This window comes from Zingiber officinale, chromosome 10B, assembly GCF_018446385.1.
Source record: "Zingiber officinale cultivar Zhangliang chromosome 10B, Zo_v1.1, whole genome shotgun sequence".
Taxonomy (NCBI): Eukaryota; Viridiplantae; Streptophyta; class Magnoliopsida; order Zingiberales; family Zingiberaceae; genus Zingiber; species Zingiber officinale.
In genome coordinates this window covers 83243754-83268733 of record NC_056005.1, presented here as the reverse complement: position 1 = coordinate 83268733, position 24980 = coordinate 83243754, and the positions used below count along the sequence as shown (strand labels likewise).

Sequence of the window (24980 nt, the reverse complement as noted above, 5' to 3'; positions counted from 1 at the left end):
ATAGAGAAATCAAATAACATTGTTCTAAAAGTCAAGAAGGATGAATCAAACGCCAACAACTCCTTCTACGACGATGAAACAATATACATGGTAAGGAAATTCAAGAAATTTTTTAAAACTAATAAGTTTAATCAAGTGCAGACAAAGAAAAGAAGAACAAGGAAGATAAGATGCTATAACTATAATGAATAAGGGCACATTAAGGATAACTGCCCAAAGCTGAAAAAGGAAAATAAGAAGTGACTAACCACAATAAAGCACAAAACCCTGAAAACGACGTGGGATGAGTCGTCATCAGAGTCAGATCTGGAGGAGTACGCTAGACTTGCACTGATGGCAAGCCACCAGAAGGAGAGCATAGATGAAGGGGGAGGCTCCTCGGAGGAAAATAGCAATGACGAGGAAGAAACAAACTTTAGAATATATCTGGTAAGTGAGGTATGTTTACTACCCCTAACTAGTTATATTCTGGTATTAAATCCATGACTAGATCCCTATATAAACTAAAAACAAAAAATATTAATTTAAAAAAAAAGAAGTTTTGGAATTAAGAACAATCCTAGTAAAAATTTACCCTCTAGAAATGTATGATAAATTAAAAGATAAAAATAAAAAATTGAAGGACCAAATTGAAAAATCAAGAAACTTTGCATATATTAATCAAAATACTTGGAAAAATTATAAAAAACCTAAATTGATATCTTAAATACCATAAGGTTCAAATTAAAAAAATATCACAGAACTATGTTCCTAGAAAGTTTTTGATAAATTCGGTAGGAAGGAATCTGTTTTGGGTTCCAAAATCATGCTTAAATTAAAATTATCTTTGATGTATGACTTGTTAGATCTAGGGCTTTCAAAAAGAAAATTAAATATTTAAATTCTTTAAGAGGTTTTGTCTAGAAGTGGTTGATTCTCTAATAACCAAAAAGGTCTAGTGCTTCGCCACAGCCGGGAAGCCAATTACTAAATTGAATGTTTAATTGACTTACTGTGAAGCATTTAACTAATGTTTTAAATTGCTTATCAAAATTTCTATTAGAAAATTTTCTATGAATTAGTTATAAAAATGTAAGTTTTTATTGTGTGAAATTTTTTCCTAAAATTCAAATTTTTACCCTTGTTAAAACTTTTTAAACATTTAAAGTTTTTTTTTATAAAAACTTGTTATTAAAACCAGAAATTTTGTAGCTTAACCTTTCATTTGTTCCTTAAACTCTATATTTACCTTTCCAAAGTCATTTTTTTTAAAAAAAAAAGTACCCCATTTTTTTTAATGTGATCAAAAGGGGGAGTAGTAAAAATTAAATCTAGGGGAGGGTAATTAGTACATATTTTTAAGATTTTCTTACTTGCAAATTTTTTTTGTTCAAAAATTATAACTGCTATTTTTTAGGTTTGCCCTAACTTAACTTGGGTTTGCTCACATCAAAAAGGAGGAGATTGTTAGTACCCCCATGGTAGTTTTGATGTGATCAACCAAGTAAGGTTAGGTCCTATTGGTATTTAATCCCTATGTCTAAGTATGCAGGAACTTAGAAGCACAGGAAGTCGAGAAAAAAATGCAGCTAGCGAGAAGGATGGCACGGAAAAGAGCCAACAGGCTCGATGCGTCTGAGGGACTAGGTGCAGCGGAAGAGTACGCGAGTGGACGAGGAGGCACACAACATTTCCGAGGGACAAGAAGACAAAGCGGAAGATTGCTAGAAGGTAGAAAGTTGGGTTCAGGTGAGCCCTATTCTGGATGGCCGAGATCACCTAAGTGAGCGAAGCTGGAGCGGAAGACCCAAACCAAGGCGAGCGGAACCGGAGCAGACTAGGACTTTTATCCAAACTCGACGTAGCGCGAGCCGTTACGATAGGGATAAAATTTTATCCCCCTCCAAGCACCTGGAACCCTTCTAGACGCCCCGAACAGGGCTAATAATATAGCCCTGATCCTAGTAGTCTAGAACAAATTGTATACGAGTTTCTTTAAGTGTTCTACGACTGTATATATTTCCAACGCTTGTAAGAGGCTTCTCCGCCTATGAAGAAAGAAGAATTTGAGTAGTGCTTCGGAGTCTTGGATTAACAATCTTCCTGGTTGTAACCAAGTAAAGAATTGGTAACCTCTTTCATTTTGCATTTATCAATTCTTTTTTATACAAGTATCCTATTATTTCAAAAGATCGAGAAAGGTTTGTTTGTTATTATTGTGTAGGCAATTAACCCCTTCTTGCCAGCCGAATCGATCTTAACATTAGGAACCATAGTGACTTCAAGTCAAAAGACTATCTATGCTAATAGTCATTATGAGAATGTTTATGACACTCATAAAACAATCCATGAAATATTCTCATCGCAGATCAGTTCAGTACATATTCTCTAATATATACTCATATGTTTAACTTGATATCTTATATCTATGATTTGTGAGATTAAATCATCAGTTAACCTATATATTAGTCTCAATATATTAATATTACCCTTGTATATTAATATTTGACTAGGAATAATTAAGAATAATGTTTTATATATATCTATAGTCTCTCATAATCAATTCAACTAATTGATATGCTATAAAACAAAACCTACCATTCAAGAGCATTATTATATTTATTCAAAATTACACAAATATAAATATAATAAACACAAAATGTTGCCCTAAAATATGATACAATAGTCTCATATCAATCATCTCATGATTAGAGTCAATCACTAAAGTATCTAATGCCTAATAACCTAGTGTGACCATCATACTTCCTCTATGTCAAAGACTTAGTTAGTCGGTCCATAATGTTATCATTTGTCGGTACTCTGCATATTTTCACATCTCCTCTATCGATAATCTCTCGAATGAGATGGAACCACTGAAGTATATGTTTAGATCGTTGATGACACCTGAGTTACTTAGCCTATGCAATAGTCCCGTTATTATCATAATAAAGGTCTATTGGTTAGCTATGCTAGAAACTACTCCAAGTTCTATAATGAACTTTCTAATCCAAACAACCTCTTTTGTTGCATTAGAAGCAGTAATATACTTAGCCTTTGTGGTAGAATTAACAACTGTCTTGCTTTGAACTCTTCCAGCTCACAACACCACCATTTAAGTAAAACACATACCCTAATTGCAATCTTGAATCATCCTTGTCAATTTGGAATTTTGCATCGTTGTAATGATTTACAACGAGCTCCTCCTCACCTCCATATATCAAGAAATAATCTTAAGTTTTTCTCAAGTACTTAAGAATATTTTTTACTAATGTCCAGTGACTTTCACTCGGATTCGATTGGTATCTACTCGTTATGTTTAATGCATATGAGACATCAAGATGAGTATATAACATATATGGTAAATCCTGTAACAACCCACCCTTCTTACTACTACTCTCTAAGGGCAGTTGTTACCTATCTATACTCTACTTACTAATGTCACTAACGCTATTAATAACATCAGTTAGATTTATCACGATCCAGAGGAATTCCTACCGAAAAATTACGGCAAAATCTCCCCTGTACCGGTGACCAAATCCATAATACAAACAATATATACACAGCCACAGGCGGCTGGAACACATTTTTCACAACCACGCAGTAATAAAATCACACTATAATCAACGAAAACTAGTCTAGCAATAAGAACTAAACATAACTCCAAGAGTAGAACATGATAAGCTACAAATACGAATCAAACTCAATCACAATCTCACAAAACTTCATAATAGTATTTAAGAGGAGAACTAAAACATAAACTCTAAACAGATAGGTCCTGAAGATTTGCTAGCAAACTCTGGATCTCTCCATAGTCAAGTCGTCACACACCTTCATCACCACCACCACCATGTCGCCTCCCTTTCATATCTTAGCTTTTCCTTTATCTGCAGTAGGAGGAAAAAATAAAACTATAAGCGAAACGCTTAGTAAGTACTAATCTATCTCACAAAAACTCGAAGTGTATAAAAGTAATGCAACAATACTAAATCTGAAATGCTAAAAGGAAAACTGCATGTACTCATGATATATAGAAATAAAGCTGAATACTAAACATGCTCACTAACTGATAGGAAAATAATGAAACTACTACTGTAGGCTCAGAATTAAAGAACTAAACTTCTATTGATTCTAAGCTTAATACTTGTTTCATTTTCTTACATCTTTATACTAGAAATTAATCTTTTAATTTCTCTTTCACTTTCTTCTTCTTTTTCTTTTCTTTTCTTCTTCTTTGGCCCCAGGCTTAGTACCATCTTTGTTTTGCGCGCTCTCTAATAGTGACTGAGGTAGCGAGCCTCTAGTCCTATGAGGTAAAGACCTTGGTCTTACCAGGGCCAAGACCTTGGAATTGGTCACCTGGATTTATTTAACGACAACCTTGGAAGTCGGGTACTAGCCTCTTACTTTAATTTACTAGTTATTTCTTTTTAACTAAACTCTAGTCTTTTCTTTACTCATACTTCTCATACTCCTTGATTAGAACTTATTAGAATCCTGTAGATATATCTAACAAGTGTAGGATTACAACTAACCAAGCATGCTATATAAAAATAACATAAGGGAAGCAGATCTGAACTCTCTAAGCATGTTATAAAACAAAGCAAAGGAAAGCAAATCTGAACTTACTAATCATGCTATAAAATAGAGCAAAAGAAAGCAACTTTGAACTTACTAATCATGCTATAAAATAGAGCAAAAGAAAGCAACTTTGGGCTTACTAATCATGTTATAAAATAGAGCAAAAGAAAGCAACTTTAAGCTTACTAATCATGCTATAAAATAGAGCAAAAGAAAGCAACTTTGAACTTACTAATCATGCTATAAAATAGAGCAAAAGAAAACAACTTTGAGCTTACTAATCATGCTATAAAATAGAAACTACGTGCTAGAGTTAGAGGGATGTTCATTTCATGAAATAGCACCAAAACTAAACTGATACGCTAACATAAAGTTAGCAAGAAAAACTAAATTGCTATTCACGGTATGTATGCTATTCATGCTTACAGTAGTAATAGGAAGATTACAAAATTACATTCTGAAACTACAACAGAAATATCTAAACTACCTACTCATGATATTAAGTTTCCATGCTTCAAGGAAACACCTTTAAAACCTACAGCACGTATTCATCCATGTTTATACTACCATAATCAGCAAGTATCAGAAATTCTCAAAATTGCATGTGTATGGAATCACGAAACAAGCTAAAAGCTACTCATGCTCCTGGGAAACAGCAAGAACTCAAAACTGTAATGTCAAAGACGAAACAGTTCATCAGCAAAGGACTTAAGATGGCATGCTTTAAGAGGCTCGTGGAAATAAGGCACCTCCAATTTCCTTACCGAACACAGTGAAAGTCAAGTACATAAACATGCTGTGAAACTAAACAAAATCCCATAGGGAATCTAAACTATACCCATGAACTAAGGCCCCTTTTCATGCTCAGAACTATCAAGGGAACATCCACGCTGGAAAAAAAACAACTACTTGAATTATGCTGTGCCTATTCTGTATAATCCTTGGGTTCGGACTTTAAACAAACCAAGTTCTTTGAAACATGCCACGGCAGATACAACAAGAGGAAAACAAGTCTCGGATGTTTCCCTAAGTCCCTAAATTCTGCACACATGATCCAAACAAGAGAAACTATATCCCTAGCACTTTAAATTCGGCATAGCAAACCTAACCTTGCAATTCGGCTAGATAAACAGAACCTGGAGAGAAGCCCTAATATATAGTTCTACTCAGCGTAGAAAAATCCGAAAGCAAGGAATGAAAACCGAAAGCTCGGAGCAACTCCTACCACAGGTGAGTAGTACTTACAACCAAGAAGAGAAGAGGCTTCTAGGGTTCCGGCGAGACTCAAAATCGCAGCGCCTTCTTCGCGTCTCCGTGCTCTTCACGTCGGGAAGATCACGAGAATGTGAAGGATTCTCGGAAATAACCCTCCGCCGACCGCCGGAGAAGAAACTAGGGTTTCTTCGGTTTCTCCCGAGAAGGAACGCTCACCGAAGGGAAGAGCAGCGCCGTCGCGGAGGAGAAGGGAAAGAACAGATAGGGTTTCGGGGAAAATTTTTGATCCTTTTTAAAAAAACCGATTCCCATTATAACTACACTATAAGTATCTATCTCTATATATCTGGTTAACAAAACGAGCGTAGCTCAGTTGGTTGGCCATGTCTAGTTAGGTCGGGTCCGACCCGAGGTCATGGGTTCGAGTCTCACCTTCAACAATTTTTTTGTTAAAATTTCTTTCTTTTTGTAAACATACTAAACGACCTCCAAAAATTACATAAAAATACTCTAAAAATTTCTAAAAATCTCTAGAATATTTTAAAAGTATTTCCAAATATTTTTATGGACTTTTAGAACTTGAAATAGGGAAAATTGGGTCGTTACAAATCCAATAGCAGATGCATAAGAAATCTTATCCATGTGATCCCTCTCCTCTTTAGTAGAGAGACATTGAGCCTTGGAAAGGCTCACACCATGTGACATTGGCAAGATTAATCCTCTCTTAGAATTCTACATGACAAAATGATTAAGTACTTTGTCAATATATATACTCTGACTTAGGCCAAGTAATTTGTTAGATCTACATTTATAGATCTTAATACCTAAAATATAGCCAGCTTCACTTAAGTTTTTCATTAAAAAATAATTCCCAAGCCAAGTCTTTATAAACTGTAGGACAGGAACATCATTTGCAATGAGAAATATGTCATCTATATACAAAATGAGAAAGATAATTGTGCTACCACTTAATTTTTTTTGTAGACATAAGGTTCATCTTCATTCTTAATGAAACCAAACTCTTTGATTGCATCATTGAATTGAAGATTTCAGCTTCTAGGAGTTTGTTTTAATCCATAAATGAACTTATGCAACTTACATATCTTTCTAACATTATTTGAATCAACAAACCCTCATGTTATGTCATGTATACATCCATGAGTAGGCTCTCATTAAGGAATGAAGTTTTGACATTCACTTGTCAGATCTCATAATCATAGTAAGCTACAATAAAAATCAAGATCAGAATGAATTTAAACATTATAATTGATGAAAATATTTTATTATAGTCTATACCATGAATTTACTTGAACCATTTAGCTGCCATTCACCCTTTAAAGGTATGCACATTACCATCTATATCAGTTTTCTTCTTGAAAACTCATTTGCACCCAATGGGGTTTATCCCTTCAAGTGAGACAACTAAAGTTCATACTTGGTTTACATACATAGATTCCATTTCAGATCTTATGAACTCTAGTCATTTCTCAAAATCTAGGCTCAGTATAACTTTTTGATAGAATGTAGGCTCGTTATGATCAACAAGCATTACACCACCATGGTTAGACAAGAGAAGAGAATACTTCTCAGGTTGACAATATGTCCTATTAGATCTAAGTAGAGCTTGTTCTAATTGAACAAGTTGTTGTTTCATAATTTCTTATTGTGCAACAAGTTCATGATCCACAACACTTTGTGGTGTATATTCAATTTCCATTAAATTCTCTATGCTAATTTGTGTCTCTCGAATTTCTTCAGGATATACTTTTCTTACACTAGTTCCTTTAGAAATAAATTCTCTTTATTAAAAAAATATCATTTTTGTCAACAAACACTTTGCCTTGTTGAGATTGTAAAAGTAATATCCCTTTGTTTCTAAGTAGCACTCATTAGATTTGGGTCATCATTTCTTTGAGACTTAACATCTAATGTAAGCCTCACAACCTTAAATTTTCATAAAAGATACTTTAGGACTCTTCCCAGTCCATATCTCATATGATGTCTTTGTAACTGCCTTAGATGAAATATGGTTAATAGTGAAAGCAGTAGTTTCTAAAGTATGTCCCCAAAAAGAAGAAGAAAGATCTGCATGACTCATCATTTATCATACCATGTATATCTAATAAAGTGTAATTCCTCCTTTTTAATACATCATTCCATTGTGGCATTTCATATTGAGTGAGTTGGGATATGATCCCAAACTCAACAAGATGATCACGAAATTCTTAGCTTATGTATTTATCACCTTGATCTGATCAAGGTATCTTAATACCTTTTCTAAGTAGGTTTTGTACTTTACTCTTGAATTCTTTGAACTTTTTAAAAGATTTTGACTTGTATTTCATCAAATACACATAGTCATAACTACTTAAATTATCAATAAAAGTAAGAAAATACTAGTAGCCTCCTCTAACTGTTGTATTGAAAGGGTCACATGTATCACTATGTATAAGTTCTAACAATTCATTAGCTCGTTCGCTTTGTTCATAAAAGGAGTTTTAGTGATCTTTCCTAATAGATAAGATTTGCATAGTTCACATGATTTAAAATAAAATGAGTCTAAAAGTCCACCCTTATAGAGTTTAGATATACGTTTCTCATTTATATGGCCCAAGCGATAATACCAAAGATAAGTTTGGTTTACATCATTACATTTTAATTGTTTTGCATTTATGTTATAAACTAAGTTTTCAAGGTCTAGAACATAGAGTCCATTCATAAATTATGCACTATAATAAAATATATCATTTAAATAAATAGAACAACATTTGTCCTTTATTATAAATGAAAATTCTTTCTTGTCCGAACAAGAAATAAAAATAATGTTCCTAGTTAAAGCAAAGACGCAATAACAATTCTCAAGTTCTAAAACAATCCTAGGCAAAGATTAAAAAAAAAACAAGATCCTACAACTATAGTAGCAATTCTTGCTTCATTACCAACTCATAGGTCTACTTTGCTCTTTGTTAATGATCTAGGCTTTCTTAGATCCTACACATTAGTACAAATGTGAGAAACATATCCGGTATCTAATACTCATGATGAAGAAATAGATAGATTAACTTCTATCAATACAGGAGGCAAAAGTCTCACTTTCCTTTTTCTTCTTCAATTCCTCTAGGTATCTTTTGCAGTTCCTCTTCCAATGTCCGGTCTGACCATAGTGGAAGCAAGATCCTTCCTTAGCTACCTCGCCTTTGGATTTCAATGCAGAAGATTTTGCCTTGCAGGTCTTACCCTTTGGACTTGCGTTTTCCTTTGCCTTTTGTACCATCAATATAGTATTAGGCTTGGTCTTCTTATGATTCAATTCATTAGTTCTTAATATGTTTAACATCTCAGGCAACGATTTGTAAATTTTATTCATGTTGTAATTCATGACAAATTGACTATAGCTTACAAGCAATGATTGTAGAATTAAATCAATGGCCAACTCTTGGCCCAATGCGAAACTCAGTCTATCAAGGTTTTCAACATATCCTATCCCCTTAAGAACATGAGTTCCTATAAGACTTCCTTCTGCCATCTTGTATTAAAATAAGGCCTTTGATACTTCAAACCTCTCATGTCTTGCTAGCTCTTGATATAGTTGTTTTAAATGTTCAACCATATCATATGCATCCGTGTTCTCGTGTTGCTTCTAAAGCTCAAAGTTTATAATGGCAAGTATAAGGCATGATACATTCAATACATCATCTTGATGCTTTTTATAAGCATCCTTATCATCAAGAGAGGCATTAGAAATAGGTGGTTCAGGAATGGACTGCTCAATAACATATAATTTCCTTTCTTGCTTGAGGACAATCCTCAAATTTTGATGCCAAACCAGGATATTAGCTTCATTAAGCATGTCCTTCTCAAGGACATATCATAACGATAAGGTATTTGAAGTATTTGTAGGCATGGTAATCTACAATAATAATAAATACAAAAATAAGTATCATAAAATAGATTCACTTAATTAGATCTTTAATTAAATAATTTTCCCACAAAATTGTAAGACTGGGTAAGAGTAAGTCATGAATGTGGGCAAACATAGTTTACCCACACTACTAACCCCATACTAATAGAGATTAGGAGCTAGTGATGTGGATAAACATGGTTTACCCACACTACTAGCCCTAAACTCAATATTGATTACATTTTAGTGAGCCAAGATCTATATTTTACTTTGTCTTGAGTTAGCTTTGGCTAATCATCCAAGACTTGGCATTTAGGTAGGTAACTTCTAGAATTTCATCTAATGCAACTCTTGGATACTTAGTTGAACAACACAATTTGTTCTTTTCCCATCTAATGATGTATATCCTAATTTTATGCCTCTAAGTTCTCAATCTTATTGAGATAACTTAGTTAAGTCATACCCAATGTTTGATAAGCTGGATATCACAATTATCATATCACATTCTATCAAGATAAATAAAGACACTTTACTTTGGTAAACCTATCTACTATTGATTAAGACAATAATGAGTATCAAACTTTGGTAGACAACTTAAATTGATTTAATTCTAGTAATTTAACATACATCACATAAGTATGATGTATATCAACATACTTCTCAAGCCAATGAGAGGTTCAAAAGGTCAATCTAAGGGAATTGCATCATCTCTAAGTGTTTCCTCGGTTGTCAACCCAAGGGACCTACATCTCCTCCAAGTGCTTCCTCGATTTGCATGTGTGGTCTCCTTCTCATTAATTACAACTCTGTAGTCTAGTACTATACCAGTACTATTCTAATTTATACATTACAATTAAAGAAAATCTCAAATTACATTCGAGGGGAGTTAGATGAGAATAGAAAATGTGAGAATAAAAGGCACGACACGTAGGCCATATTAATTTTACAACAGCCGCACACAATCCAATCACATCAGAGTAAATGGTCATAATCATGCATCATGTTATACATCACATGTATCAATTTTATAATATCATTTTTATTATGATTCCTATTGAAGATTTATGTGGCATAACCACACGAGGTCCTAAGGACAACACCCCTAGTAGAGTCCAATGAGCAGCACCCCTGGCGGTTCCTTAACTCATTAAATGAGTTGTTGTCATATTTTCCTTTGACATTAACAATCAAATTTCATAAAGTATTCATAACAATTTGATCCATTATTATAATCAAATTACAATATTGATTATTGACAGAATGATTAATATCTCATGATCGCAAAGATATCAATATTAATAAAACCTCTATTGTTTGAATAGTCGAATGAAATCATATTATAGCATTCATATTATCGAATTAACATGAAGCTACAATCACTACTGTTTCATACTAGATTAATCAAAACACCTATAAATTATTCGTCTAGAATCACGATAAATATGTTCATTTATATCTGATATAAAAGCAAACATGTAATCGAATTCACAAGTGGCTCTGATACCACTGTTGGATTCCAGCCAAATTAAAGTATTAAAATAAAGATAGCAGTATAGGGAATCCACCAAAGATCTGCATGTGAGTTCTAATTACATCGTTCGTATAGAATTTTACCTCTTGATGCATAAAATCATTGCGAATTTGGGAGTCAAGTCGATCTGAGCGTGATCAGTACATTTACAGCTCTAGTGTTATCCACAAGAGCATAACCACCACCCGTCTTACGAGTACAATTGGAGTTTCTCAAAATCATATGCACGTAATACTAACTACCATATATATATATATATATATATATATGAAAGTAAAGATAAATTTTTAACTTTTAGGGTTATCTTTTCAAATAAGACATGTTTACCGTCACTAAGTTTTATTTAATAAGACTTTATTAAATATAATCAAATCTTATATGATAAGACTTTATCTAATAACGTAGTCAAATCTTATCTACTAAAATATTATCTAATAATGTAGGTTTCATTTAGTTCGAATTTATGTGAAAAATCCAAATAAATATTAGATTAATTATTAATCCAATAAATTTAAGATACAATTAGATTAATTCATTAATCCAATAAAATCCAATTAGATTAAAGTAGAACTTTGATTGTATTTCAAACATTTTGATCTAACAAATCAAGTTGAGTCTCATTGGACCAATAATCTCCCCATCAATCTCCTTAACATAACCAAGTTGGGACTTGTTGCACCAACAAGTTTTATCAACATATACTATCTATAATACATTCCTGAAATGGTGTTTCACAACCAACTCTTTGTTTGGATTTAAAGTTTTGAGATCTAATGTACTCTTTGAGAAATTCTAATTTCCTTGGCTGCTTCTGCAGGATTATTAGTGCTCGAGTCTTCAATGTCATCCAAGTGGTTTTAAGTTGATAGTGCAATACAAATTATTTGCTAAATATAAATATTGTGGAATCCACATATACGCATCATACCTTCAAAGGAACTAGTATCAAGAATATTAACAATAAAAGATAAAAATGCACAACTCTACCTGTAAATTTGCTGATCTCTGGGTGATCCTGCTACAAGATCCAATGAGCAAGGCATCCAAAACATTTTGATCAAAAAAAAAAAGCAGCATTCCATATAATATATTTTGCTTGTTTGCTTACATCAACCAACTTACAAACGAAAAATATTTACCGATAGGGATACACATCCTTAGAGACTAACCTCCTTAAATGAGCATGCTGAGGAATCAGATGCAGCCTAGAAGCAGGAATGTAATATCATGCTCTGATGAGAACAATCTCCAAACAAGCTGCAGCATAACGAATAAAAGAAGTCATAGGTGAAGAAGCAGTGGTGTCCCTGTAGATCATTTGACATGAGAATCATAGACATTCACGACAGAATTTGGCATGACTAGCGGTAACTTCTCTACGTATATGAACAGGCACCTCAGGTTCTCTTTTACCACTGATGCCATGTCAACTACATCTCGCCTGTCAGTGAGTATCCAAAGGTCACTTGGATTAACCTTCTTCAAACTATCACGGCAGAAGGGGCATGACTGTGATCTTGCATTCCTGCATCAAAGGGTGTGATTTAACAAGAACATTACTAGAGAAATATGATTTTTTACTAGAGATTTACCATATCCCAATGAATTTTAGGTTACAAACTAATGAAAACCTTCTCCATAAAAATTAGTCCAGTGTTTTGGTGAAGTTAAATTTCAAATGTAGATCATTAAATGGCACATAAGATAATATAGCTTAAAAGTACGTATTAGATTCGCATAAACTTATAATATAATCTTAATGTTCAATGAGAAGATCAAGAACACAGTTTGAGCAAATTATGCGAGGAAAAACAGCATATCAAAGTCATGAAGCAGTACTATTGAGGTACCAACTAAATGCAGACTTTATAGCAAAGAAAGAATGATATCCATTTGTGTTTGACATCCAGCAAAAATGGAAGTATTTAGATCAAAGTAATGATATAGGAGTCTATTAGCAGCTGAGTCTTGTTCGGATCTCGATTGGGAAAGTTGGCTAGAGGAGATCAAGTGGGAGAACATTTGGCCAATGCAAGTGAGGTAACAGTTTAAATTCGACCTAACTGCTAGGAGATAAGTGGTAGATTGAGTTTGATTGAAAGGTGAGGAAAGTGTCTGAGTGAATAGGTGTTGGATTAATTTTGACAGTAAGGATTGAGTTGAAATTGGGCTGTAAGGTGTTGTGGAGATATATTGAGCTACATGGGTTGAGGTTAAAAATATTTGGTGAGCTAGATTGAATCGGAGATTATGAATCACTTGAGCACTATAACGCAGTGTAGCAGATTTAAATGCGTCCAAAAGTTTATTTCTTCCATGTAACCTTGAATCTTCTTCTGTATGGCTCAAAGCGAGTATCTATTCAATAATAATGCACCATGTGGCCAAGGTGGATCCAGCCAGTTCTTATAATGATTTTCAATTGTTGGCTAAAATTATCTGGACATGATTTGACTTCTCAGTTCTCAATGTTTAACTCAAAGCACAAAGATTAATCATATTCCAATATTGACCATCTTGAAGTACACGTATCGTCCATCCATTTAAAATCAATGGGTACCTTTTCCCACATCAGTTACTTGTATGAAGTTTCACAACGTGGAATGTGATGCAAAATCCTTATTAACTTACTCCTACATTACTTGGGATAACAATTGGTACACACCAATTATTATCAATCTTAAGTTGTGCCCTCTTTTAATCTTTGTCTTCTCACACATGACGATAATGGGGTCATTTGTTAAAAAAATGGTCTTTACTTGTACTCTTTTACTACCACAAGATCTCTCTGCCTTAACTTTCTTTAGTTTAGAAGCTCTTGTGGCCACTATGGTAAGCACACATTTATTCCGAATCCAATTTCCAGTTTACTCATTTATCATCCAATTGCTAAATAGTTTGAACCTAACTTTTGTCCAACAGGACATCATCCCCGGTGCTTCCATGCATGATTTAAATTTCAACTCGTGCCAGAGTTTTGGTCACAAACCAGAACGTACGATTTCAGTACCGTATTGTGTCATGCCAATACAATGTCAATACTTTATATATATATATATATATATATATAACTCCGCCCATGACAAACCAGTTATGGTCAGTTCCAAACCTAGATACAGGAGGACGGTTACATTAAGTTGTCAGCTAGCGTTAAAACTATGACAAATGTTCAATGAATGGATCCATTAAACTATTGTGCTAATGGTAGATTGTTCTCCGGAAGGAACGCATTGCAGGGTCTGGCTGTAACGTCTCGACAAAGACCCCTATATCTCCAGAACTTGGGTGTAGTATTAAATATGCAAGAGTTCATGCTGCAGGGTCCGATTGTAACGTATCGGCAAAGATTGCTGCATCTCCATGAGAACTTGGTATAGTATTAAATAGGCAAGAGTTTTAAAATTTGAAACATAGAATATATGAACCCTCACTGGTAAATCAATGGAGGTAGTAGATACGATGATTAGAAGAAGAATTAGTATTTTGTGTGTACAAGAAATAAAATGGATAGGTAAGAAGGCAAATATGATAGAGAACTCAGGTTTTAAGTTATGGTACATAGGAAAAAGTAAAGAAAGAAATGGAGTGGACATTGTTATAAATAGTTCATTAAAGGATGAAGTTGTAAGAGTAGTTAGAAAAGGGGATAGAATTATAACCTTTAAGATAATAGTGGCGAGAGAAACTATGAACATAATTAGCGTATATGCATCGTAAGTAGGATTAGATGAAGTTACCAAATCAAGGGTTTTGGGACGACTTAAATGAATTATTACAAAACATTCCGCCAAATGAAATGATTTTAATAGGAGGTAATCTAAATGAGCATGTCAGAATAAAAAATGAGGAATATGAGAAGGTACATGGGGTTATGGGTTTGGAACGAGAAAGAAGAAGAGAAAACTATATTAGATTTTACGATAATATATGACCTTATATTAGCTAATACGTTTTTTAAGAAAAGAGAAAAACATTTAGTCACGTTCAAAAGTGGGAATAATAAATCGCAAATTGCCTTTCTTATGGTTAGGAAAAATGATAGAAAGATTTATAAAAATTGTAAAGTGATCCCGGAAGAAAGCTTAACTATCAAACATAGGTTAGTAGTGTTGGATATACGTCTCAAGCATAGTATCAATAGAAAGAAAAAATATACGACTCCTAGAATTAAGTGGTGAAAATTAAAGGATGGGAAGCAAAATATATTTAAGGAGAATGTAGGAGTATAAGCATTAGGTGAAATATACGATAGCTCTAATACGACATTGGATAAGATGATATTAATGTTGAAAATAGTAGCTAAGCATGAACTCGGTGAGTTAAAATGGCATCCACCAAAGTAAGAAATCTTGATGGTGGAAGTAAGAAATCTTCCCTATCCTAGTTTTCTTCATCGAAGTATTGCGATATTTTCGTATCCCATTATCACAGCTTGGCCCTAATTCCTTCTACATCTTGACTGGGGTGGTAATCCTTTAATGTTTGTATCCTATTCCACTTTCTCCTCGCTTCTTTCATTTTTTCTTTTACTCGAAAAAGATGGAGGATGGGGTCTTCTTCTTTTACTTCTGATCCGAGATTAACCTAATCAAGGAGCTTCCTTCATCCCACAAGGGATGGAAACCCCAATTCTTCTTCGTTAAACCCCAAGGTTCCATTTCTCAGCCGACTTACTGGTAGCCAAAATTGCCCCCACCTCTGGCTTTGAAAAACTATCACTTGGAGCGGAGCTACTTCAGTGCATCCCAGAAGCTATTGAGCTTGCAGTTCGACAACAATGTCCTAATCGAGGAAGATTGCTACATATGTTCGGGCTAAGCCTAAGATTGACTCCCCTCAACGCTCTGTTTGGTAAGAACTCTCATAATCACAAGTTTTGATATCTAAATGAAGACATGTTATTTTTTATAGCCGACACGATGAGAGCATTGCTAAACAAGATGATGAAACTTACTGTTGTAAAACTGGAGGCATGCGAAGTAGTCATCGTTGATCTTACTGAGGCAACACCTGAGGAAGGAGCACCCCTGACTCCGGTTGCAACCCCAACAGAGGTGGCTCTCTAATCAGTGGCGAGAGCACCAAGCCCGACGGGAGAGTCGAGGAGGTCTGCTGCTCATCGATCTAGTGCCTCGAGACTGACTTCGGAGTCTGAGGCCCCCTCATAATTTTGAGGAAGAGACCAACTAAAAGTATCACTATTGTTGTAGAATCGTAAGTGTATTTTGGTAACAAACTTAGTACAAGTCAGTTTTTAGCCATCAAACTGAGTACTAACCAAAGGTTGAGTAGCAGTTTTGATAAGAGCGGGTGATAAAATACCTAAAATAGTAGCTTCATCGATCATGGAATTTGTAGCTCCACTATCGAGGAAGGCATGAAGGGTAAATTCAAGGCCATGGATGTTTACGAAACATCAAACTCGTATATTTGTGGTCCAACCAGTATTACAAATACTTGGTGTTTTGATAAAATCCAGATCCATATCTGGATCAATCATTACACCTTTTCCTTTATTAGCTTGTGAAGTGAAGGCTATCGGGGGATTAAGGCTATCTAGCTTAGCTTCTAGAAGGTTAAGTCGAGTTTCTAAGACAGAAACTATTGTTTCAAGAAGTGTGTTTCTGGTACTGCTTCTGACGTGAGTTGTTATGGGTATGAAAATAGCAAAAGTTTATTCTAGGCATAAGTTATAAATTTATCATCAACAAAGTTTGCATGTACCTCGTTTATCTATGGCAGGGCAAAAGTCGCATAGAAAACATGGAACATTATTTGTTCCTGTTTTTAAGTTCCAATCACGAGGGCAGTCAGGCATGCATGTTTGGTCGTATAGTTGTGGTGTTTAGATGTGAGATGTGTTGGAAAATCATATCCATATTCTCTGATGGGAATAGATCATCCCATTGCTCTTCTAAGTCATCAAAGTTAGTTGTAGGGCTATTACTATCGTCATGATACAAACCATATTTCTCAGTTATCCTAGAAGGGGTACGTAGGAAGGAATTGACTAATTTATAATCTGAAGAAGATGGGATTTCTTATATATTATTGAGTGACACAATGGAGTAGATAAACGAAGTATTTGATACATCTGATTGAACTTTTACTAAATCCAAATTGGTGCATGTTACTAGTTTTGCTTCCCTAGTATATAAGTTTTTCTTAGTTAGGCCAGTAGATGACGGGTGTCTAGGTTCATTACATGCAAAACAAGTGATGGTATCCACATAGGTTTTCTTCGGCTTAAACCGTTGGACATGTTTATCCTTATTTAGATATGATTTTTTTTCTGGACTCTTTCTTAAATAATACATTTTCTTAGGCCTGACTTTGGGCCTAGAAAGTAGGCGACCTTTTTCTTGGTCTATATTGTCGGTGTTGATTTCCTTCGTATTGTTTGGGAGTATATATTTGGCTACAAAAACCGTATTATTGATTTTTAAGTTATTTTTTTATCTCCTTTAGTACTAAGTTGATGTATTGTATTCACACTCCTATATTATCGTATTGGGGTGCTACCTTCATGTTTGCCCATGCCTTATGAATTTCCTTACCTAAGTCTCCTGGTAATTTACTAAACAATCCTTCATATAATTCAAGATTACAGTAATTTTCTAAAATTGTTGTGAGTGCTAGGAAGTAAAATGGTTTTATCGAGTTCCAACTAAACAGTTGGAGTTGTTCTAGATCTCTCATGGTCTCCCTTTGCCGTAGATCTAGTCATGTATTAGCATCTTTTGTTGTTAAGAGTATGTGGATAGTATAATAGAAATTTAAGATGTTATTTCCTTGTGATGCTATGCGAGCTATTTCTTCCGAAAAGTTTATTTTATAAGCTTCCCATGCAGCTCTTGCTAAGCCTAAGTAGTTTTCTCCCACTTTCATCATAGCTTCTCCGATTTCTATGTCAAGTTCATGTATAGTTTGATAGTCTCTTTGAATTGAGACAGTTTATTGTTCTAAGTAGGTATCATATAGTTGAGGGTCATCGCATTCTCCTATAATTAAAATTACAAAAAATTTCCCGAAATAAGTGATTTCTGGTGGTCTTCGTTTTCCTATGGTTCTAATTAATGGATTATTATTTGTGTAAGGAGTATTTTTGTTCCCATTGAACTTTCGGGATACGTAATTGCTAATGGGGGAGTTGTTATTGGTGGTCTTAGGGTAGATGTCGCACTAGATTCTCTTGGGTTCATGAGGTTAACTTCTTTAGGTTGCTTTCTATCAATAATATTTTGGTCTTCATCAAGGTATAACTCCCCGTCATGCTCTAGTTTTTGTTGTTTCTCAAATTGTTCAAGTTCTATTAATTCTTCCGAATTTATGCATGCGTATGTATACGTATTCATCTAAGCATAAAAAAAACTCGTGCTGTAGTTCTTGTTGAAACATACAGATTATGTTGTTTTGTTGATATACAAGTTGGTAAACTAATTGAAGGTGTTGATTCCTTAGTTGTTGTAATGTTTGTCTTGCATTCTTTAAGGTCTCTTCTTCTGTAATTAGTTCAATATGCATTAAGTTAAAGTTTTTTGTTTCTTCACTTTCCTTTGTTTATGAAGTAGAAGGTTTATAATCATTAAACCTAACAGCCAGGTTGAATACATGATTGGCTCTGTAAGTTGAAGAGTTTGGGTTTGAGTTACGAGGTTCATATTCCAGTCTAGTCTTGCTAGGTTTTCTAACGAGAACTTCTTTGGTTTTAGGTGGTAAATACCTTTTCATGTAAAGGCTTCAATGCTATTACTGATATGCGTCTTAAAACTATTATTAATTTGTGTCATAGTCTTTCGTAAGAAAATTATGTCTATTTGGGCATTATGTTTTTGGAAATTTTCATATCCTTTGGCTTGGACCAGAATTTTAATGTGTTTGATAAAGTCTAGAATGGTCATATTAAAGTTTGGGTAAAAATATGTAATGCCTATGTTGCTATTCATATCTACCTCAATAAGTTTTTCATCATGTCATATAGAACTAGGAATATTTTTGCTCCTATACTTTTCCTAGTTAATCCTCTTAGACCAAATATAATTAGTCCTAGGTGAATATAATTATATCTTCGTTGTAAAAGTATTCTTGCTGATTCGTCATAAGATTCAATCTTTCTCCTCCTCCATCAGGGAGATGAAGAGGTTGTGTCCTATGATGACAATAAAGTGATATAGAAAAAGATAGTATCCCTTGATTATATAGTCTTCTTAGATTAAGTGAATTTAATTATTCATTGGAAAAGATCATTAAGTTCCTTTCTATGTCTATAAGATCTTGCAATTGATAGGTTGAGGTACTGCTACGTCTTCTGGTTATGATATTATCTAACCAGGAAGTTGTATTTGTTTCCATCTGTGCTCTCACTGTTTGTGAGGAACATTGTGAAGGGCCCAATTTGATTTCTTGTTAGACTACGTGGTATAAGTTAAGAAGGAATATGTTTTAGATTGTCGTTTGAAGATAGTTTGGTTAAGTCTTTTGTTAAATTTTCTATACTTTCTCGCCACTCGGTAGTCTTGGTTGTTTTCTGAATTTGTGTTTCAACTTGAAGTAGTTTCTTTTCTAATATCATGAGTCGGTGGTGTAATGATACTAATAGTGCTATTATAGTATTGTTTTGCTAGAGTAAAACTTGATCTCCTTTCCCAGTAACTTCAAGCTTACAATAGTCGTTATCTTGGATTTTTGAAAATTGTCCGGAAAAGTCCAAGGCTTCTTCATAATATGTATTTTCAAAATTCAATTTGTTCATTTATATTTAATGTCTTCAAATGTAGTATGTAAATTCTTAAGATTGTCTCCTATCTGTGTTGTAATTAAGTCTTTAATTTGTAGTAGAATCGTTCTAGACTGAAGTTCAAAGTGTTTATACTGAAGTTCAAAGTTCTTAGATTTATTTTCTTCAATAAGTTTCGAAAGGCTTAGGATTTCTTTCTTGGTAGGAATACTAAGTAGATTGAGTTGGTTAAACTGTCTGTTTAACAAGTCTTGTGCATCTCTTAAAAAGTCTATGTTTCATTTTCAATTACTGATTATCTGAGTTTGTTGTAATAAAGTTTGAGACACTTTGTCTAATAAATATTTTGTCTATTGTTGTTGAGAGTCCAAGGCAGATCCTATAGTAAGGAGTACGTCTACAATAGTATTTAGGTGTGAATCATCATTATGTAACCAATGACTAATAATTTCCTAGCGGGGTATTGTGAGGCTAAATCTAAAAAAGTCTTCTAAGTTCTTGGAACTAGAAGTCATGTATTGTGGTCGAAGGTCTTAAGGCTCTTACACCAATATTTATATGCTTAGTGTCGAAGTTGTTTTTGAATTTTGAAGTAGAAGTTGGATTTGAAGATAATATTTTCAGTGGTGTTTTTCAGTTTTTTTAACAATGAACAATGATCAGTGTGAACAGTACTAGTAAACACTAATTGTGAATAGTCATTGTGACGGGTGTTTTTGAGTTTTAGGATGAATCTATGTACTTTGGAAGGGTGTTTTCTTCATTTTTGCTTCTCATTAGTGAGAATCACCAATTAGGAAGCAACAAGAACCATATGTCTTGTTATTCAAGCTTTACCCCGACTTTTTCAGGTCTTGTAACGAGCTTTCAGTAACTCTTGCATCATAGGTTTTACAAGCTTAAACCACACGACAATTCCATCATCTTCCTTAGATAGTTAGTTACCTTTCTTATACTCGGATAAAGTCTAAGAATTCTTGAAGACAAATGAGACGAAAACAAAGCCTTCCGTCCTAGAAAATTCTTGCTCCATCCCTGCCAACAGGGTTACGCCTAAAGCTCAGATCTTTTCCCAACTTTAGAGCAAAAGCCTCTTAGCAAACTCTAGTGAGTTGCACAACTCCATTATGAGCTACCTTCAAAACCACTTTCCCAAAAGACGATGAGCTCGTTGGAGGATCAACTATACTAACAAGCCTTCAAAAAGCTCAAAATTAGCTTACATTTATATGCATGGCAGCTATACTCACCAACCTCTTGATCAAGTACCACAACATGAGCAGCTTGAATTAATTGCACACACTACCAAGGCTAATTGTTGTATAGTACTAGATTCTATCACAGTCAAAATTATTGCAACTGCATTGCACGGACAACAAAATGTTACCGATGCTAATGCAATATTGGTATATGTCTATTACCGAAATGATAAAAATACTTTCAGTAACCGGTTAATACTTCCACACTTGAAACCATCGCAGCAACTATTATTAAAGTATCATTTGAAATAATATGGTTTCAATACCTTGTAATATTGACCTCAGCATGCATCAGCATTCTTCAAAGCATGCCAAGACCAACTTACATTTATAAGAGTATCACAATTAGAAAGTCAATTAAATTAAAATTTTACAAGGAATAAAAAAATATATAACATACATCTTGACTAATCATCATAGTTTACCAATACAAAATAAATATCTTATGTCATTTTGAAGCTTTGGTGCCCATAGACTCTAGTGAGATCAACTCAAAAACCGATTAAGTAATATTCCTTAGACATCTTGTATTTAAAATAGTTCGAAACCTTCACGGAAAATGTATATTCCCATAGTGATACACTTTATGCCAACTAATATTGATCAGCACTTTAAATCATAGAAGCAACAATGGCTTTTGAATGGCATTCCTCCCTATTAGAAGGGGAAAAAAATAAAGAGAAGAGATTACAAGTCAAAAAGAAGAGAAGAATAGAAGGGAAAGGAAGAATCCCTAGTTTCAGCTTAGCATTTATCAAGAATATCACCTTTCAAGCACATAAAACAATTATAATGAAATTGTTAGTTGCATTTATCAGATTTAAATACTTGAACTATCATGGATGTAACTCAGATGAAGGAAAAAAATACATACCACTGATGGTAGCACCTCCTGCACATAGCATGGCAACAATTTGGCAAAACAACCTTGCTGTTGGACTCCATGCAGATAGCACATTCTTCCTCTCTTTCGACTTCTATTTCTGATATTTGCTGCTTGCACTCATCTTCTCTTCTCCTATATCTTTCCAGACAAATGGTTTTTTGTCTTTTATCCTCCACATCAGTTACGCCTTTGGGTAATTGCATTAAAGAAGGTAAAATCACACCTATATACACACACAATTCAAAGGCCATATCAAGAATACTGATATATTCAGTGATACATTAGTTTGAACAAAAGACAGTGTGCATACCATAGAACTCCTGGATACTCGCTTTCCTTTCCTGGATGGACATCGTTGTTTTTCCATCAACATAAACCTGCATAGTGAAAAATGAAAGATCATAAAAAGATGAGGGAAGAAGAAACAACAGAAAGAAAATTCAATATGTTTTCATTGCTGGATATAACATAAAAACTAGTAGCTGGATATGACAACCTTATAAATGAGAATTCTCAAAAGACCAAGAGCCCCTGCAAAGCTACAGTGTGTCCATTGTACTAGGAAAAGGAACAAATGTGCAGTTGGACTATATGACATTCGCATCTGAAGACAGGCACCATCATATTCTCTTGGGAAATCTGAAGCACTGCACTTCAACAGACATTAGACATTGTAACATGGAGACAACAGCAAGACTAGACCACGAGTTTTCTCCTTTTTGAGATCTGATTAGGTTTAAGAAGCATTTCACTATGGTTTTAAATTTTTAGTTTCAACTGAGATAAGAATTGCTATTTATAAAGAAAACAAAACTAGATAAGGATTAATAAACTTCTCAAATAAATGTAACAAATGTTGGATCTTTGGAACTACTATCACTGCAAGTTACACATGCAAAGTGAGATAGCAAAGAAGCAAGCAATCAGACAATAATATCTAGTGGTATTCAAACTAAAGTTAGCCATCATAGGCACAAACTTTACGGTGTTAAACCAACAAGCTAGAAGCGCCTCAATCTATGTCATTTCATAAGTAAATAAGGGGGAAAAATAAACAAGTGTCAGGAACAGAACCACATCAGGGGAAAAAAAAGAGATATCTTGGGATGATTTGAAAAGGGTATGAGCCAAACTAACTTGAGACTAGAGCAAGCAAATCAAATGGATAAAGTAGGAACAAATGAAGGAAATAACAAAAGAAAAAAAAAAAGAGGGCATTTGGCTGGTATAGGTAGGAAAAAGTAGCACCATCCTGTCTCACCACTCAATTGAAAAGAAATGCCCTCAGAACCCCATCATAAGCAAGCAGAAATAGGCAGTAATCGGCAATCCGTTCTTATCTTCAAAAATTTTGCATAATTGATAATCTCTGAGGAATATCATTCAGTGAAACCTCTGTATACAATGCGGCAACACTTCATTCTGATTGAGAATTACCAAAAACCAAAAACTGCACAAAAATTAACTTCCCGTTCATCAAACTGCATCAATTGCGGCAATGGGATTGATTTTTCAACAACCAGATGATCAATGTGTAAAGTGTGTGTTTAAATATCTTCGTCTGTTAGAAAAACTTTACAACGTTGATGATTATCAAAATTTAACTTGTTACATAAAAATTCACCTGTGACTGCTCATCCTACAAAAACAAGTAGCCCTCATACGACCACTGCATAGAGTCATAGGAGCCAATATTTGCTTAACCATTTCACAGTTAACTGAATGAAGTAAAAGAAGAAGTGTCAAATCCACCTAGTAATTCTCGACCTCCCACTGAATGAACAAGAAAACACAACCAGAAAATACCAGCATTATCTACTATTGTCGGAAAAATTCACAAAACCACAAATCAGCCCCACCATGAAATTACAACCAAAGCAACAATTTATCCGACAGGAACGGGAAATCCAGAAGCAGAAGTAAGTGAACAAGAAGGGGATCACAAGATCGGGCGACAGAGAAGGAATTCCACTCACACTGAGTTGGCATGCTGGATGTCAGCTTCGAGCACCTTGAGCGAGTCCTTGAAGGATTTGCGCATAGGAACGAAGCCCATCTCCGCCCGAAATCATCCAAGACGACCAAGTCCCCAACTCAATCCACCTCCCCCGCCCCCTAATTTCTCGATCCACCAAACCCTAAAGATCCGCTTCTCCTCCTCCGCCAGTCTCTCTCTCTCGATCTCTCTGTTTTATCTCCTCGCTGTTCCCGTTGCTTTAGAAGAGCGAAGAGTAAACGGCAAGAGCACCAAGTGAGAAGAGGGTCAGCTGTTCGAGCTCCACGCGCACCCTAAATAGGCGGGGGCTGTACAAGAAATATTTAATCGTCGGGTCCCATCGAAAGCAACGGCTTTGATTCGTTGGGGAAAAGCAAGTACGTTTCGGCGGGGGCGGTTTTGTCGTCGTCGTCGGAGGTCGGGTATAAATAAAGCTGCTTGCGCTATTCGAACGGTCGAAAAGGATCGATTCATTAAACTGCATTGTAACCGACACTAAAAGAAAATAGTTAATTTGTCAAATTTTGTTGGAAGATGGTGCTCCTCCAACTGCCTGTTGTATTAAAATGAGAATTTTGATTTACTAAGGCACGTAGGTGTTCTAATAATTTTATATCACCCGGTCCAATATTACGAACTCCCGATTAGATAATTATGAAAATATTTTGTTTTACCACGGCGAATAACTATAAGAGTGAGTTCAAATTTATTAACTCAAATTCAATATAGAGTTTTCGGAATTATGTTTTAAATTTATCCTAAGAATATTGGTTAATGGGAACATTCGCTGTAAGTACATTCTGATTTATAATAGTGGTTGTGAAAAATTTCCATTGGTCTAAACCAGATCGATTACACAGGATTAATCCGCATAAGTTAGATACATTATGTCAACTAA

At 34.5% G+C, this 24980-nt stretch overlaps 1 protein-coding gene across 3 annotated transcripts; it reads right to left on the bottom strand.

The window, feature by feature from the left end:
- Positions 1-12235: 12235 nt before the first annotated feature.
- On the bottom strand, positions 12236-24353 carry LOC122030493 (E3 ubiquitin-protein ligase AIRP2-like). Of its 3 annotated transcripts, XM_042589712.1 has the most exons (6): positions 24063-24353; positions 23711-23804; positions 22583-22733; positions 22397-22463; positions 22075-22309; positions 12236-12729 (listed from the first exon to the last, which is right to left on the bottom strand). In XM_042589712.1, exons 1-6 carry the CDS (start codon positions 24073-24075, stop codon positions 12519-12521), a joined length of 771 nt encoding a protein of 256 aa, XP_042445646.1. In that variant the 5' UTR covers positions 24076-24353; the 3' UTR covers positions 12236-12518. The 3 variants fall into 3 exon arrangements, with proteins under 3 accessions (XP_042445646.1, XP_042445647.1, XP_042445648.1); XM_042589713.1 differs by lacking the exon at positions 23711-23804 and having other exon boundaries at positions 24063-24349; XM_042589714.1 differs by lacking the exons at positions 23711-23804; positions 24063-24353 and adding an exon at positions 23348-23690.
- Between the last annotated feature and the right edge of the window lie 627 nt (positions 24354-24980).

Coding starts and splice junctions, on each gene's coding strand:
- LOC122030493 (XM_042589712.1), bottom strand. Junction 22,734..23,710: donor TGTAGGATGAGCAGTCACAG/GTGAATTTTTAT, acceptor GTTGAAGTGCAG/TGCTTCAGATTTCCCAAGAG. Junction 22,310..22,396: donor GAGTATCCAGGAGTTCTATG/GTATGCACACTG, acceptor GTGTGTATATAG/GTGTGATTTTACCTTCTTTA.